The sequence below is a fragment of the Cynoglossus semilaevis genome, chromosome 19, assembly GCF_000523025.1.
Source record: "Cynoglossus semilaevis isolate Cse_v1.0 chromosome 19, Cse_v1.0, whole genome shotgun sequence".
Taxonomy (NCBI): Eukaryota; Metazoa; Chordata; class Actinopteri; order Pleuronectiformes; family Cynoglossidae; genus Cynoglossus; species Cynoglossus semilaevis.
Genome location: NC_024325.1, coordinates 10,810,401 through 10,827,583, shown reverse-complemented (window position 1 = coordinate 10,827,583; position 17,183 = coordinate 10,810,401). Strand labels below are relative to the sequence as shown.

Here is a 17,183-nt window from a genome sequence, read left to right as displayed (position 1 = left end):
CCCCCCACCCCCACTTCCACCCTTCCCCTCTCCCTCCACGAGTTACTACGGGATCTCTATAAAAAGCCTAGAGTTGATGGGAGAGCCCTGTCTGTATGGGAAGAGACTTTGGAGAGGGACGACGGTGTCTGTGTGCGGACACGACATGGCACAGATTTGCGCACACAGCTTGGTGGTGCTGAAGACCGATGGTGTTGAGATGGTTCTACAGCAGTTCCACACTGGGAACTTCAACTGAGGTAAGTTCATTTTTCCTTTTTATTGTTATTTTTCTTTTAATGCAGATTAGATTTATACTCGAAAATAAAGGCACTCCTTTTAGAGGTTCAAGTCGTTTTAGAAGCTTTATGATCTGCTTTGATCGACCCTGCTCTCATCTCCACTCTGAATGGAAGTTGCTGCAGTGTGACTCATTCTCTCTCTCCCATGTGGGCAGCAGTCGAGCAAAACAGACTACATAAGATGTAGAAAAAGAAAACCGTAAAAAAACAAACAAACAAACAAACAAAAAACGTTTACTGTTAAAATTGACACAAGACGCGTGTGACGAGAAATTACTATGGTTACAGTGATTACGGTCACCGCAGGTTACACCTGATTCAGGGTCTCAGGTTGTCATCTGATCACAGTCTCACTTCTAAGGACTGAAGACCTTCGGTGGTCCAGATGTCCAGATGTTACACGCACGTTACAACTTTAAACATCTGCGTCCCAGTGTGCGTGTACATGTGGGACTCTGTACAGTAGTGTGCGTGGGATTCGGAAGGGGGGCAGAGGAGGTGTGTGCTCCCACATCAACTCCCACAGTCCCGGGTAGCGCGTGGTACACTGGGAGGTTTCCGGTGATAGTAATGACATTATAGCCATCACTTTCTTCCGGTGTGGCGCACCTCATCCATCCTCCCTCTCCTTCCCCTCCTCTCCTTGTTTCTACCCTTCATGCACTTCCGGTCGGCGCTTTCCTTTACCCGCTCACTCCCCTCCCCACCCCACTAACCATCTTCAATCTCAGATCGCTGTGACGTAGCCAGGCAATTAAGTCAGCCCTGCGTCACTCTTGCGCACTTTGCAGATGATGCGCAGTCTCTCTCACTCGCACAACCATCCCCTTTTAAAGGCATCAGGGACACACTCGTCATGTGCACGCACGCGCGAACCGCAGTGTGATCCTCCAACGTGCGTGGGCGGCGTTGACGCGCAGTGTCAAAGGGGTTCATGCACGTAGAATACACGGGGGAGGAGTAGGTTTTAGGAAGTCAATGAAGCTTCTGGTTCATTCACAAGTCGTCGATACGCCTTATGTTGTGCAGGATTAATGACAAGTACTGTATGTGTCTTAGAGCAGCCATTCGAACCGCTTTACATCAACATAACAATTAATAACACAATCAGTGGATCGTCTCTTTAACAGCCTCATACATCATAGCATTTATTTCACCTGTCATGTATATTAAAAAATAACCTAAAAATTAAAGTAAAAGCAATTGAAATAAAGGCAGGTGTCGACTTTTAAGCATCAGGACTCTCCGTGGTGTCGACTTTTAAGCATCAGGACTCTAAGACTCCCTGCTAAGACTCCCTGCCTGACACGCATTGGAGGAAGATCCGCATGCTCGTTAACACAACCCACACAGTCGAGGCGGTTTCTCCCCGGTGCCACGGAAACCGAGCCAGACCAAGCCACTACCCACGCTCTCTGATAAGTCAAACGGCAGAATGGAACTACCGGTGATTGGTTTGTTTGTGATGTGACGTCATACACGCTTGGCCTCGGGCATGTGACTTCACGAGCACTGAGACGCGTGATTTAATCATTTATTCAGTAGTGGTGATGCAGAGACCGCAAAGTCTCCGTCGTGCTTCCCTTCTGACAGGTTTAAACGGAAACAGGTTAGATCTGGAAAGATGGACGTAAGGATTTACATGTCAAACACTGTTATGAATTATTTAGTACGTTTTTCACCATACGGCTGTGGTCCAAATCAGGACCAGGGACAGTGGTAGGCTCGAGCACCGCTGTGTCGCTGTTCCACGCGGTGTGGTGCTGAACAAGAAACGCTATTGTTGTTTATAAAGAAAGCCGTTGTTAAAGTTGCGCCTGACGTGGACAGAAAAAAAGTAATAGTTTGAACAAACGTTTAAAATTATATAAAATGCCTTCTTTATTTTTTGTCTAAATATGTACCGTCATGTTGGGGTACTCAACAAATAAAAAAAAAAGAAAAAAAAGAAAAGAAACATACCACGTGTATGTCGAAATAACGCGTAGCTAAACCCGGTAGAATGTGAAAGATACACAGATAAAGGAGTCAGAGAGTCATGATTTCAAGTAGAGTTTCTTTTTTAGAAGTTTTTCAGCTTAGCAATGAAGAAGAATGTGTGCGTATAGAAAATAATGTCAATTCTCTAATTATACTAATCTCTTAAGGATATAAATATACATACTTTTACATAACCAGTGAAATCCAAAAACTTCTACACACACTCTTTGCAAAGCTGCTTTACCCGCTCTCTCACTCTCTCACTCACTCACTCTTGCATACATATAAACACTATCTAGGTCAGAGGGAGAGAACACTGTTGAGTCAGTGACGAAAGTCTATCCACTTCAAGAGGTCTAAAATAAGTTTTCTTAACTGGGTGTCCAGTAACACAGGTGACTGAGTAGCTATTATTACATGTTATGCATATCCTTTGAACATTTATGTACTCACATTATATGAACGATTAGATAATGAATAATGTACAATCTATAATTAATGCAAAATCATAACATTTAGTGAGTGTTCTGTTTCACTTTTTTGTCACAACTCAACTTTTCCTGCCAATTACAAAGTTATCATGTAAGTAGGTCATTCCCAGAAATGTCTGTATTATCATAATTTGGGAATAGCAACGCCCACCGTAACAGTGGGAATGTATGTATGAGAAGACAAGGGACAGCTCTGCAGCAGTTTATGGATGTTTCACATATTTTACCCCAGTGTGTTTGTAAAGAAATATTGAGTATGTGGTATAAAAACACACCAGTAATTTACAGCATGTTTTGAACGGGTGTCTCCAGTCCTTCAATCATCAACTGCACTGATCATCAGCTTTCTCAGAAAAACTGTTTTACGTTTTGCTGCAATTACACTGCACCCATATCCTTCTTTCTTTTTATTCTGACACAGGGTCCCATCAGCAGAAAGTTTGGCTCTTTGACTTCCACATCTTTATTACTTGGCCAGAGCATCAGCACCTTGGCTTTAGACTGCTTACTGCTTATACAGTGTCACGGTACAGTAACAGTCTACAGTCATGGCTACTGAAGCCTAGCAATGCACCAGTATGTTGCCAAAGGAAACACAGACAGAGAGGAAGAAGAAGATTAATGGGGTTTGGCCCCAAAATGGTTGACAGCTGAAGTTGAATAAATGTGTTGAAGATTCTGTGTTTGTTCTCTGTGGCTCAGAAAGAGTGGGCTTGCGTTGGGGGAGTCCTACACGATCTATCTGCGTAACATCCTTCCTCACACCAATGAAACCTTGCGGTTCCCATTTTCCAGTTTCCATGCCAACTTCAGCTCCTCCTCCATCTTGCTGTCTCCATGGCAACCGTGGCTTTAGATTGTTACTCTAGCATCAGCACCATGGTAACAGTCTACAGCCATGGTCGTTAGGGATAGTTAACATCAAGAAAGAAAGGAGAGACAAGAAAGTTCTGATTTAATTAAGTTTCCTTTGTAAATGACATCGTCTGGTTCACAAACAAGGTCAGAGGTCAGTCATGCGTTCTTGTAAACATATGTTCAGAAAAGAAAAGATGTTTTTGCCATGTCCTCATAATGTGAATAAATATGCAGTACTGTAATTCAGAGTGATTAAGCTGCTCGTGACATAGTCTGTCTGATTCACCAAAAACAGTTTGACAACTAAACCCCCCCCCCCCAAAAGTATAGCAGTGCCACATTTAGTTTCTCACCCGTGCCTTTATTGAATATAATGATTTTTTTAAAGGGTTGATCTCTGAATACAGTAATAAGCTGAACCAATGAGTCAGCCAGCTCCACCACCTGCTCAGCTCTCTGTTGATCTGAGTAGAGCAACCTCACTTCAAAGCAGCAGAACCCAGAATTCCCAGTGGGCAGTGGTGTAACCTGCAGGAAGAAACCACACACTAGATCCACACAGGTGGGCTAACCCACTTAGACATACCCCAACATCACACACATACAAAAACACCAACACACAAAGAATGTATTTGTCCTTGAGCCACTCTTCTTCAGCCTTATATCTAGATTTACACTGCCATCTGCAGGCAGAGTTTGAGCTGTTCATAAAGTCTTTTTTTTCCACGTTTAAACCTATTAGTATTATTAGTATTATTATTATGCAGAAACGTGTATGATTGTATAAAATAAAAAAATGTCAATAACGTTCTGTTTTGTGGTAATATTTATGCATACAATTGCATGAATTACAGTGCAAACTTTTCTTACTTTGTTAGTGATACGATATGAGAGAACAAAGAAGGTATGCAAAGAAGTTTCTTTAACCGCCACAACAATCTCTCAGGAAAAAAATAAAAAACTGTTCTGAGAGTGCAGTTTTCAGGTGTAAGTGACAGCATGGAGGTATAGCAGTGTACCACTGGTACTGTCTGTGGCAGCTGTCTAAGCTCAGACTTCCTCAATATTTTGAAGGTTTGTAAGAACGAACTGGGAAAATAATAAGCGAAGGACACAGTGTTATGCCAACATGAGTATAGAGTTGCGAGAGAAAAGAACATGATGTGAGATGAAATTCCACTTTGGAAAAAGCACAGGGACAATACATCAAAGTCAAGGAAATGTAGCCGTAAAATGGAAAAAGGAGAAAGATGAAAGGATTTCCAGTAAACAATTTTCATATTGATACATGAAATTAAATCTTATTCTCGTTGGCATTTTTATCTTGTGTTAATCAAATTTACTCATAAACTTTAAAGGCTATGGCTTTGACTGTGATGAATTATCCTCAATTTTCCCCTCCAGGTTTATGGGAAAACACATGGAAACGTTAGATATCTGTTTGTAAAATAGATCCACCTTTAGACAAACAGACTACAACAATGCTTTTAGGTAATAACTTTCTAGAAACTCCTGGAAAGTAAAAAGGTTTTAATCTTTAATGACAAGGAGAAGTCTTGAATTTTTATTATTTAATTCTGTTGTTCTATTTTATCCTCTCTCTCTCTGTCTATCTATTCCTATTCTATATTGAAAAGTAAAAGCAGATAGTGAAAAGTTGTTTTTTCCTCTGCCTCCCTGCACTGTAAGAGCTCATGTGCTGACAGTAGAACAGCAGCACATAAACTCTTACTGTTCAGGGCTGACAGGTAAACGTACTGTTTGTCTTCCTCTTCTGTTTCTCTGTCTCTCTGACATAAACACACTCAGACACACACACACACACACTTGTCTGTCTTTTTGGTGAAAACTAAACATAGTTCATTTGCCCAAACTTAAACTTTTGCCATTTTTAATATTAACTCTAAATCTCAGCCTTAAAACTAAGGCTATTTAGCATTATGTCCTAAATATTATACTGGACCTGAAAAACGTTTTTGACTTCAGCTCCTCATCTAAACAAGAACACACACCAGACTACAACTAAATGCATATTCACTGATTTCACTGATAAACTGCACTGTTTTTTCACACTGTGGAACAAAATCATTTATGTGTTGCGCAATGAAATACAACAGTTTTTTTTGGGTGTTTACCAGAGTCATGTGTTGGTGATTATTAAATGATAAACAGCTTTACTGAAACATTCTTTGTATTTCTCTACAAATATCAGTGAGCTACTGAAGTGCTACAGAAATGAACACTTATTATTATTTTTTTTTTATCTGGAAATATTCTCCAAACTGAGAAACATTCCCCTGACACAAACAAGATTGAGCAACATTGCTCACATATTTTGGGGGGAGCCAAGACATTACTCTCTCTCCTTCTCCCTCTCTCTCCCTTTCACTCTCCCTGTTGTATCCAGACTCTACCAAAGTTCTCCTCCCTAGTCACAATGACTAATATCTCCCCCTGCAGTGTCAGACACCTCTAAGGACAGCCAAACCACAACTCTCTCGGTGCCAGGGCCGAGGCTCGGCCTCTAAAAGAGTCCAGCAAAGCAGACAAGCAGAAAAAATGTCTACAGTTGACATCATAGATCATCCAGCTGCTGTTCACACTTCAGAGGCCCGGGCTGTGTCCCTGTTTAACCTCTGTACATCCACACACACTCACACAATGCCTTGACCTGTGACCACATCTGGAATTCAGCTGATGAACTGCCCCGGACACACCCAGGTTGAAGACATAGCATTTAATCAAATATATCTGTATCACAAGGGAGGAAAAAAAATTGAAATATAAAAAATGACTTAGTGTCTTATGTCTTAGCCAGTGGCTGGGATCGATGGAGGACATCAGGGGTTTGCGTGCAGACAGGTAGACGGGTTTTAGCTTCTGTGGAACTACTCGTTGTCCACACAAACAGGAAACCCACAAAGGAGAAGAAACCAGAAGCGTGTGGGAATGCATGCAAAAAAAACCAAATCCCACCCATATGGTAGCTGCGCACCCACATATGGACACACATGAACAACTGTAGCTTATTGTTTAAGACCAGGCACACACACTTACTGCGTATAAACGAAGACATTCAATGGGTTTTGTCCACTGACATCAATACAGTTGCTGTGGAAGGTGCAAAAGAGCAGAGTCATGGTTTTACTATCACTTTTAACACTCTCCACTTTTGTTTGTCCAACTTTTGACGTTCGTAAATACACAATGCACTATGTTGAATACTACGAGTTTAATATTCTTAAATCGAGCTGAAATACTAAACTGACCATTTGTCCACCTCATCTTCGCACTAAACGTTTGTCGTGTCTTCTTCGCTCTGACCTGTGACTTTGGAGAATAAAATGAGCCTTTAAACCTGATCAGAAGTCATCATCAACAACAACAACAACAAGAACAAGTGAAGAAATACTTCTAAAAAGGACATTAACAGCAGCATTGGCAAGAGAAGGTTTGGCACAATGACAAACCCTTACCTTCAGATAACTACAAATTCACATCGTCACACTAAGTTAGACAAACATTTAGGACCATCAGGACCAGGTTTTTGGTCTTGATGTGAGCCCAAGCCCCCCTTCTACAAAAAAGAACAAACATAAGTTCACTGACACGCAGAGGAAGCAGAGAGGCACGTCTCAGTCCCATGTGATACTGATGCAAGCCGTTCACTATGAAATGACATCACAGCCATCTGCAGCAGCATACCAATCTGACAATCAAATGCGCCAACACACAATCATGTTTACAATTAAAGCAGTACGACTTGTAATTTCTACAAAAATACAAAAAACAAACAAAAAACACTGGGTTAAAATCCAATCAGTCCATCTGTCTTCAGCTCTCCATCTGCTGGAATCCAAAAACTGTAGATAATGATGTTGACAAAACTATGAAAGGGTTAAAAAGAAAGATGTGTATAAATCCAGATGTCATGGACCTGGAGTCAGAAACCTCATCTCCTCTGCTGAGTATTTTGTAAACAGAGGTTATTCCAGTGGGAGCGCTCAGTATAGGCAGCAGTAACAAAGTGGAGTTAGTAAGAGTCAGTGTCCGGATGAGTCCGGTCCATGGGATGACCCGGCACTTTGGTGTTAATGTGCATGTCTTATATAGACACACACAGTTTGCTGCTCCTCCCCCTTCTGTCTCCCATAACAACAAACTCTCCATAATCAAAACAAAGCCCATCTGTGGCCTGACACACCCATCTGCCCCAGCTTCATCCCCGGCACTCCACATGGGGAAAAAGTGACCCTTCAAAGTGAACAACTGTGCCCATACCCAGGCTTTTTTAACTGCAACAGCCAGAGAGGCAGAGTGGGAGAGGCAAGGGGAGAGTGGGAGGATAACTCCACCCTCATCTGTCCCTGTCTCTCATTCCATTATTTCCCGGTTGTTGTGCAACAGAGGGAATGGATTCCTGAGAAGAGAGTCATGGCTCTGTTGTAAAACTTACTGGCAACATTGACCCTCGGAGTTTTTTCTTTTACTGTTTTCCCTCACTCGCTCTCTCTACTCACTCTCTCCACTCATCTCTTCCTTGTTATCAAAACCATGTGTGTGTGCTTGTATGTGTTTTTTTTTTGTAAGCCGAGGTCTTGGAGGGACACAAGGACCACAGGGGAGCCCAGGAGAGAGCAAATACAAGGGGCCGAATGGAGAAACAGGTCCACGTAGTGTAATTAATGCATCAACAGGAGTGGGTTATGATGTCGAAACAGCTCATGTGTTATTAATTAACCGTTAATTAATCAAAGAGGAATTAAAACAGAGGAGTTGGACACTGCTTTCTGGAATTACTTAAACACATCAGTACAATCAACCACCTGCAGGAAGATCCTCTGGAAAGAGGAGCTCACACACACACACACACACACACACACACACACACACACACACACACACACACACACACACAAACAACACTATTTTAGGCCATGTGTTGTAAGGAGGGCAGGTATGTGACAGGGTTTGTTGTACCCACTGATGATGACACATGCAGACTGCAGGAAGGAGGAGGATGAGGAGAAGTGTTGGAAACAAGGCAGAGGTGGGCGATGAAAGCAAAGAAAGAGAGAGGAGAGAGGGAGGGAGGGAGAGAGAGACATAGAGAACGCGCACACACATCTGGAAACAATTGAAGCAGTGAGGTCTGACATGCACATGCTTCAGCTGTGAAGGAACAACATGTCCTTGAACCCAGCACAGTGCACATAAACCTGTCTCTCTGAGCCACACACAGGAGAGCATCGCCTCCTTCACCCTGACGGCAGTCACAGTCCCGTGACCTGCGTGTGGCCGACAAACGCAACGGCGCTCAACTCTAATGTAAACGTAGCCAAGCGGCACTTTTGACGTGACATATCAACGGATTGGAGCTAATTGTGAAGCTGTTGTTTTACAGAGCGATACCACGCCATCAGCTTTTCCACCGGGGCTCAGTGCTGTCAAATTCTAGACATAACTTTCCACAGTCACAGAGAGTTCCTAGGATCTAGGGCTGATTTTTTTTTTAAAGAACATTTTTCAGTTGCTGTTATGAACACTACTATACAAGAATTCTGCGCGAACACTCCAAAGCCATTCATCCAGTTCTCCAAAAAGTGTACTCAACTACAGTAGTATAATGTCCACGGAAATCCTACATACTGTGTTTAATTTCACAGTTACTGTAGGCTGAAAGTATTTGGCTCAGTTTTGCAGTTTGTATTAATGACTTTAGTCTAATGGGGTTAATCTGCTCTCATGAAACCAACTTCTATTACTTTACATACTCAGATCACGTGACATTAATACCACTTCAGAAAAATAAACAAAGCAGTAGTGGAGGGCATTTATTCAAGTCAGTAAAACATTTTCAGTTTCTAAAACTTTAACCTCATGTAACTGTAGAACTAACAACAAACACGTGGGAACAAGTCTCTGAGGGGTCTGCAACAGCTTTCAAAGTTTGACATTTTGTTGTTAACACGTGTTACACTTGATTTGATCTACGTTTTTTAACCCTTTGAAAAGCAAGACCAAAACCTGTTGCAGCTTCACAGTAGGTTTTGATGTTGCTCCATTTGAGTTTTTTTAATCCAAAATTGTAAAGACTTCAGTCCTTAGACCAAGTTTGGACCCGTTTTGGAGCACATCCTTAGAACTACAAACATTTGACAATGTCATATGTGTTCAATTTGTCTTACAACTTTTTTACTTACCTCGTACAGGTCAGGAATTTCTTTAGGGAAAAAAATTGAATAATTAATAAAGGTAATAAAGGTCAGGGACTAGAAAAGTGTAAATAAATATCTTTATTTTTGTTGGGTACGGGAACATCTCGTCTTTGAAGAACCACAGTGTTCTACACCGTTCACTTTAACACTCATTAGGCAGATTTAAGCACTGGAGTCCCCACACAGGTTGTAGGTCTCACTGAAATGTGTTGAGAAAATCCTGGTAGGTCTGTCTGTGAGCAGATGCAGCAGGAACAAAATGGCCACCAGGATGAGTCAGAACCTGAGGCTGGAGGAAGGAGGGGAGGAGCTCTCTGCTCATGTTGTCAGGGATGACTCGGTCCTCCAGCCCAAACACATGCAGGGAGGGGATCTGGAGGGGAGCGTCGTAGAACATCTGGTGTTCTGTACACGCGCTGCGGAAACCAGCGACAAGGATGGCAAAGCGGAAGCTGAACTCCGGCTCCAGTCCTTTCTCCTGAAGCGAGCACAGCATGGCAACAAAAGCTGCTCCCTGGCTGAAGCCCAAGATGCCGTCAAATGGTCCTTGGACCTGAACAGCTTCCCTTACAGCAGACACACTCTCATCAAGGCCCAGGCTTTTCACACAGTGCTGCTGAGCATTGAAGCTTCGAGCCTGGACGTCAGAAAACCACCAGCCCCTCTGTTCTTCATCACCCACAGGGCCCGGACGTGAACTATTATCCTTCTCTGAAGAGTCTTGACCAAGGAACAAAAACACACATTAAAGTGTCATTTTTAATGAAGTCACAGCACAGCAGCTAATATGACACGTGCAGCAGTAAATTCCCAGTTTCATAGTCAGGGGAATAGCGGCTGGGTTTAATTAAGCTCCATCAGTTTCCCCCCCATCTGTGGACAGTGTTTCACGCTCACACAGCCCAGACCACGTGGACAGAACAAAGTCATTATTATGTTTTTTAAGAAAACACAATGTATGCATTAATCTAATGAGGAGGAAAACAACAGAATCAGAGAATGTGAGGAAGTCCCAGGTGTCCTAGGGGGAAGGCCGCCTAAACACTGGACCACCGTCCATCCCAGGGCCACATATTGACACAACAACCATTCACACTCACACCTTAGACCAAAATCTACAGCAACCCCTGCTGTAAGGCAGGAGCATCAACCACTGTAACATCATGTGGCCCAAGACTCACTTTTTTATGTCTTATTAATTTCTAAATGAAACTCTTTTATGACAGGGCAAAAGTAATTATTCTGAAGTCCTTTATTTGTTTTTTTTTGGTCTTGATTATATTTTAACTTCCATTAAATACGGACATTATATTTACAGAATAAAAAAATCATTTAGAAAGTGTTTAATAAACCAGAAACCAGGGTCCATCACAGACCATCAATTGGCCTCTGATTACTATGACATGTTCCTAAGACTTTCCTAAAACCCAAACAAATAAACTCCTAAAACATACCACTTATAATTAATGTGAATTGTCCAATTAATTTTACCTTAGTAGATTTTGAGGTTTTTATATTAATTTGTAATTTATAAAAGAACGATGTCTTAAGTGTATAAAAAACACATAGCCACTAGAGGGCAGTAGTCACAATATTCAGAGGAGAATAAATATTGACAGGAATAGTATTAAAAGAAAGCAATTCTTAAGCAAATCAAGAATAAGGCGTGTGTGTATATATACAGTATATACTGTATATATTTACATAAAGTATATATAATTAAGGTCTTTGACTATCAACACTTCAAAACACTGAAAAGATTCTGCGATGGACAGGTGAACTGCTAAATTTAACTCCAGTGGTCATGGGACGAGGGCTGCGTTCATGCTGCCGCTTTACTGCTGGGGGTAAATAGAGCTTTCAAATCTTCAACGACATTCATTTGTACAAATTAAAACGCAAAGTAGGGCAGACTCACCGCCACTGCTGCTTTGTGGGACACTGTGTGGGGCGCTCACATAAACCAGCTCCACCTGCTTCTTCAGCAGTTTCCGCAGAGCTCCGGTCTTTTCCCGGAAAGAGCTGCCGTTCTGTCGGTAACCGTGGACACACAGGACCCGCAGAGGAGCCATGGAGACTTTAGCCTGACTTAGCTTAAGATGAGAGACGACTGCGTATTCTATGTATTTAAACTATATTTAAACTACTGTAAGTGTTAAAAACAAACGAAAAACATTGACCGGTGTAAGCTTTTACAGCGAAGTATATTTAAAATGTCTCAGGGTTTTAACATTCATAAAAGTTTTACTTCGTTCCACTCATTGATCCACCCGGTTGGTTTCGTCTTCGTCATCGGCGGTTATTACTGACAGCTTACTTCCGTGTAGTTGCTTTACTGCCACCACGAGGCAACACTTTGGAACTTCAACGTCTATATTTGCTATATTTTATGCTATATTATGCTTTTTGGTATTAAGGAAATCACGAACTTGAAAACTCTTATGAAAAATGACATGTTTTTTTTTTGCTTTTTCCGTTTGCAGAATCTATGTAATACTCATAGATTTCCTTTATAATTATGTGAAATATTCTGTTTCCCTCTACAAAATAAACTATTCAAAGCTTGCTTTAAAAAATATAATAATCATTTTTAAGCAATCCACGGTTTTAAAAAAAATTGGTATTGTAATTGGTAGTCAGGGATCTGAGGTGGTTACAGCAATGGTGGCGAGAGCAGGTATTGTGTGGCCAATAGTAATTATACACATTTACAGTTTTAAATTAATCATGCTGTCTCATCTTTATGTAGTCCCATCAAAGTGGTATTTTGTCAGACCACATCATCAGTCATTTTTCATCACATGAAATTGAAGCAAGCTCAAAGTTTTGAAAGGTTTGACAGCTCTTCAAATCAAACTTTTCCCTCATGCATCACTGTCTGTCTGGACTGCTTTTCTTCAGTGGTAACTCAGATTAACAGCCTGTAGGCTGTGTGGCTCATACTGATGAAGCTCCAGCCTTTCATTTCAGTGACATGACATGCTGCAAACATCTACTGACATAATTAGTCTTGGAGACTCACAGTAAACCAGGCAATGAGTGTCTTATTGACTAAACTGTGTAACACTTAACTCAGCTACAATTAATACCTTTTTATTACTTGTATATTTTATTTTTATAATTGTTTTCCTAGAACTCCAGGATTTTTAACAGGACAATATAAGACTTTTTTTTTCACAAATACAAAAAAAAAGAAAAAAAGAAAAAAAAAAGAAAGAGTAAGGTGTGCGTGCTATGCTATTACCTGAAGCAATAGTCTAGGTTCAGTTTCTTGGTGCAAATGCCTGGCACATATTGGAAAGGAGACGTAGGAAGTAAAAGCCAAGGACTGTTTTGCAGCTTAAGTTTTTTTGTGCAGCCAGAATGGGTTGAATATTAACTTAACTAAAACTGCAACAATCATCATCGTTATATATTGTTTATAAAGAGGAGAGACAAACAGACAGAGACCCTGAAATAAAATTGTCTGTATCACAAACCTTTAGTGTTTGTTTGTGTTTGTGTCCTAATTAGTGCATTGTCACAGGTTCGAGGCCGGTGGTAACTGATGCTGATTCTGTATAGTGTAATGTTGCCTCTGTGTTAACATGTGTACGTGGGGAAACCTACCTCTAAAATACATTTGGAATGAAGTAAATAAATTAATTAGTGAATTTTAACTTTGAATAAACACTATGGAAAAAAGGAATAAAACAAATAGTAGGAAAAAGTCAAAATCAAATCATTGCAAAGAAGATGAAGAAAATAATTTATGTAAAAAAAAATAGATGAATAATTACCAATGATAATCTGAGGAAAAGTAAAAACTGTAATATGTGTGATTATTGTCCATAGGGGGCAGTGGTGCACCATAACCTCATGAAGCAGTGTTTATATCAGCCCCTCCAGCTCCCTGCTGGCAAAACACCACCAGCATGAAGATTCTGACTGTGGATCTGAGTAAGAAAACAAATCTATAGCATGTAATTGAAGACACTAATTATGAGGACCAGAGCCATTCATTCACTGCACTGATGTAATTAGGAAAGTCACAAAACACTGTGATTCAAATTGAAAGCATTCAATTTTAAAATTAGCCACATCATCCAGCTGTGTGTCCTCCAGAACACTGATCATCAGGACGCAGAGTTTCAACTTTGCAGCTGGAGCCAGGAAGCAAAACAAGAGACGTCCAGCAGTTACACCCAGTGAGGACGGGACAGGACAGGTCTGCGGGTGGTGTCCTCCGGTGTCCTCAGCACAGACAGTGGTTGATCAATAATCTGTGAATTTGTGTGTGATCCGTGAAGAGTGTGTGCACATAAATGAGGACAAAGAAGTGTGTGACAAATGTCCTGTCTGCTCCAGATCCTCACTGGAGCTGGCAATGTAGGCCAGGCACAATGAGAGTGTCCTCATATGGAGGAAGACAGACAATTGAAAAGAGCATCATGACTATTGTAGGAGTCTGTCTTTTTACAATGGTCCCAGGAAGACACTGCACGGCAACAAGACGCAGCTCACCAAGATGGATGCCATGACAGGAAATAAAAATGACAGTGACGGTGATGAATGTGTTTTGTTGTCATTCTTGTCACGTGACATTAAAAAAACAAAACAGCCTCTAAGGTGAACAGGTGTTTTCACGTCTGTGTCTTATTGGTTACAAGAGACATGTAAACATTTGTTGTTTCCAGCTACAGGGATGTTGTTTAATTTACTCATTCATCTTTAGCTTATCCTCCTAAGGGTCACAGAGGGGCCTGAAGCCAATAGCAGTGTACATTAGGCAAAAGGCAAAGTACATTACAGGACAGTTAGCCGCTCCTCCACAGGGCCACATACAGAGACAAACAACCGTTCACGCTCGCTGTCAGACCTATTAAAAATTTAAAACTGGACAATTAACCTAATCCCCAAACACTGTCTTAGGAGTCAGGGCTGAAGGGTTCAGGGAAAAACCACACAAATCCACACCTTTCTCGATGTTGAGGCACTGGTCTCTGCAGCACAGTTAGGTTTTAATTTAGTTGCATTTGTGCTATTACATTTTTCCAGGATGTATAATAATTCTGTGACACTAACCAGTTTAACTGTCCATCGCGCTCCGCAAGCAAATCACAACAAAAATATACCACAAAGAACGAATTAACTAATTTAGTCGAGGAAACATTAGTCACACCTCAGAAGTCATCCTCAGGCCAAGAGCCCGATTCCTGACCTCACCAGAAGACGACAGGTGGGTGAAAGTGGAAAAGAAAAGAAACAATGAGAAGAAAGTTAGAGATTGCAGCTAACAGTGAAAAACAAGACACTTCTCCAGGTCCTCCATCTTCACTGTCATCAGACTGTGTTACAGCAGTTACAGAGTGAAGAACACTGCATCACCTACAGTACGGACGCAATTTCTGAGGTTACAAGTTATCATGGATCACGACAAGAACATATTTGTCATCACTGCTTTTTGGAACAGTTATTTTTGAATAGTTGAAATGAAACTTTTTTTAAAATAAATATTTGACCATTTGTTTGTGTCTTTGTACCTGGTATTTAAATCATAAGATAAATTAGTTGTTGGTTGCACTGATTTTCATCGGACTTCAGTGAGAAGTACAGTCTTTATAGAAGGAGAGTGTGCTTTTTTATATTTAGCTTAGACAATGTTAGCCCTGTTTTGGAGTTTTTCCTGCCCACCTTGTCCTAATTTAGTTTTCAACGCACTACTGTACCACTAACACGTGATTTTCGCCTCAGACAATTTTTTTATTCTCTTGAACAGGCGGCGACATTACATTCAATTTAGAAGAATTACATCCGATTTCCAGAAAAGTGCACTCTCTAAAAATGCAATAGAACTTTAATCTGTAATTTGATTCATTTGAACATTTCAAAAAACTTTCTTTTAGTTTAACTTTTAACTATAGGAAAAGTGTTAAACACAGACAGATGCATCATTCGGTAGGTGACAGGTTTAGCAAATCAGATTACGAGGAGCCAAAGAAAAGATTAGTCTCAGCTTTAATCTATTGTTGAGAAAATCAGACAAAACTGTATCTCTAGAGACAAAGTGAAAGGGAATTATTTGTCAGTGTTACACAGCTCACAACAATGCATTTTACCCCATCACCAAAGTGAGCAGGGGGCAGCTTTAGACCCAAGACCTAAGTCTGCTGCCTTAACCACCAATATATATATATATATACTGTACATATATACATATATTTATATCTTCAGTAGCAACAGCATCATAGACTATAGATCAAAGTGATGAAAATGATAAATGTTTAGAATAAAGCCTAAACCATGTCACCTACAGAAATCCCAGTTATGATCAAACACCTCAGACTTTTATTTTTTTTTTACCACATATGGAATATTCTGCATGTGTGCTTCACAGCTGTCTTCCTTATGTCAGTGATTTCTGTCACAGATATTTGGGGATTATTTCACTGCAGCTCCACCGCCCTGTGTGCTACAACACTTTATTTCACACTCTACTGACAGGAAAAGGTGGCGTCCTGAGGAAAAGGTTGCCGATCTTCTCACAGATGCTGTTAGCTTCGGACAAAGGCCCGTGAACATTCAGAGACAAATGACTCTGAACCTGCACCCGAGGATAAATCAGGTCTTTGGACTGTGTGTAGAAGTGGCACGGGTTATGAATAGAGAAGAGTGCAGTGGGATAAGATTCAAGATGGAGGGAGCAGGAGAGACAAACAGACAGGGATGATGGAGAGAAAGAGAGAGGACGGGGGGCTACGCCGTGTCACTGGTCCCTGCAGCATATGGTGAAGAACATCTAGGTTAAATATTAAGTCAGAGGGATGTTTTTTTAATTCCTTAGACCAGGGATATCACACTCAAATTCACAGCGGACCAAAACTAAAAACTGGGACGAAGTCGTGGGCCAAACTGAATAATTATTGAAACATTTACGGCAATTGTGTACGTTTTCACTTCTCTCCAGATATGTAATGATTTTTTTGGAAACAAACTTTAATTTTGTGTAAACATTGAATTTGGAACAACTAAAGGTTAATATTATAAACACATGAGAAATTTAATTTGAAATAAAACCCACATCAGTAGTATTTGATTCTTATTATATCTCTTTATCTGTAGCCTTTCGAGTTTCTTTTTAATGTCAATCTTTTTTCAGGCCAACACCAAAACAACCAACCGCATAAAAGTCTATGCGATATGATATAGTGCATACATCACTAATACTACAAATTCCACCAGTATATAGAGGCGGGAGTTTGACACCTGTGCCTCAGGCAGTCCAGAATCCTAATAGACACAGAAGTGACATTATACCAGGAAAACGTCTTATCATTTAAGAGTTCATTGACTTTAAATGATAATATCTGCCTCAT

The 17,183-nt window shown here is 40.7% G+C and overlaps 1 protein-coding gene and 1 long non-coding RNA gene across 2 annotated transcripts; one reads left to right on the top strand and one right to left on the bottom strand.

Annotated features, from left to right (window-relative positions):
* The first annotated feature begins 16 nt into the window (after window positions 1-16).
* On the top strand, window positions 17-7,037 carry LOC107990064 (uncharacterized). The gene is made up of 2 exons (XR_001761617.2): window positions 17-239; window positions 3,174-7,037. It is a non-coding gene; the product is annotated as an uncharacterized LOC107990064 (long non-coding RNA).
* A 2,854-nt stretch (window positions 7,038-9,891) lies between these two features.
* On the bottom strand, window positions 9,892-16,847 carry ovca2 (OVCA2 serine hydrolase domain containing). Its single transcript, XM_008332902.3, has 2 exons — window positions 11,747-16,847; window positions 9,892-10,548 (listed from the first exon to the last, which is right to left on the bottom strand). The coding sequence occupies exons 1-2, from the start codon at window positions 11,898-11,900 to the stop codon at window positions 10,025-10,027; spliced, it is 678 nt and encodes a 225-aa protein (XP_008331124.1). The 5' UTR covers window positions 11,901-16,847; the 3' UTR covers window positions 9,892-10,024.
* Between the last annotated feature and the right edge of the window lie 336 nt (window positions 16,848-17,183).

Coding starts and splice junctions, on each gene's coding strand:
- ovca2 (XM_008332902.3), bottom strand. CDS start 11,900: ATGGCTCCTCTGCGGGTCCTGTGTGTCCACGGTTACCGACAGAACGGC. Junction 10,549..11,746: donor CCCACAAAGCAGCAGTGGCG/GTGAGTCTGCCC, acceptor TCCTTGGTCAAG/ACTCTTCAGAGAAGGATAAT.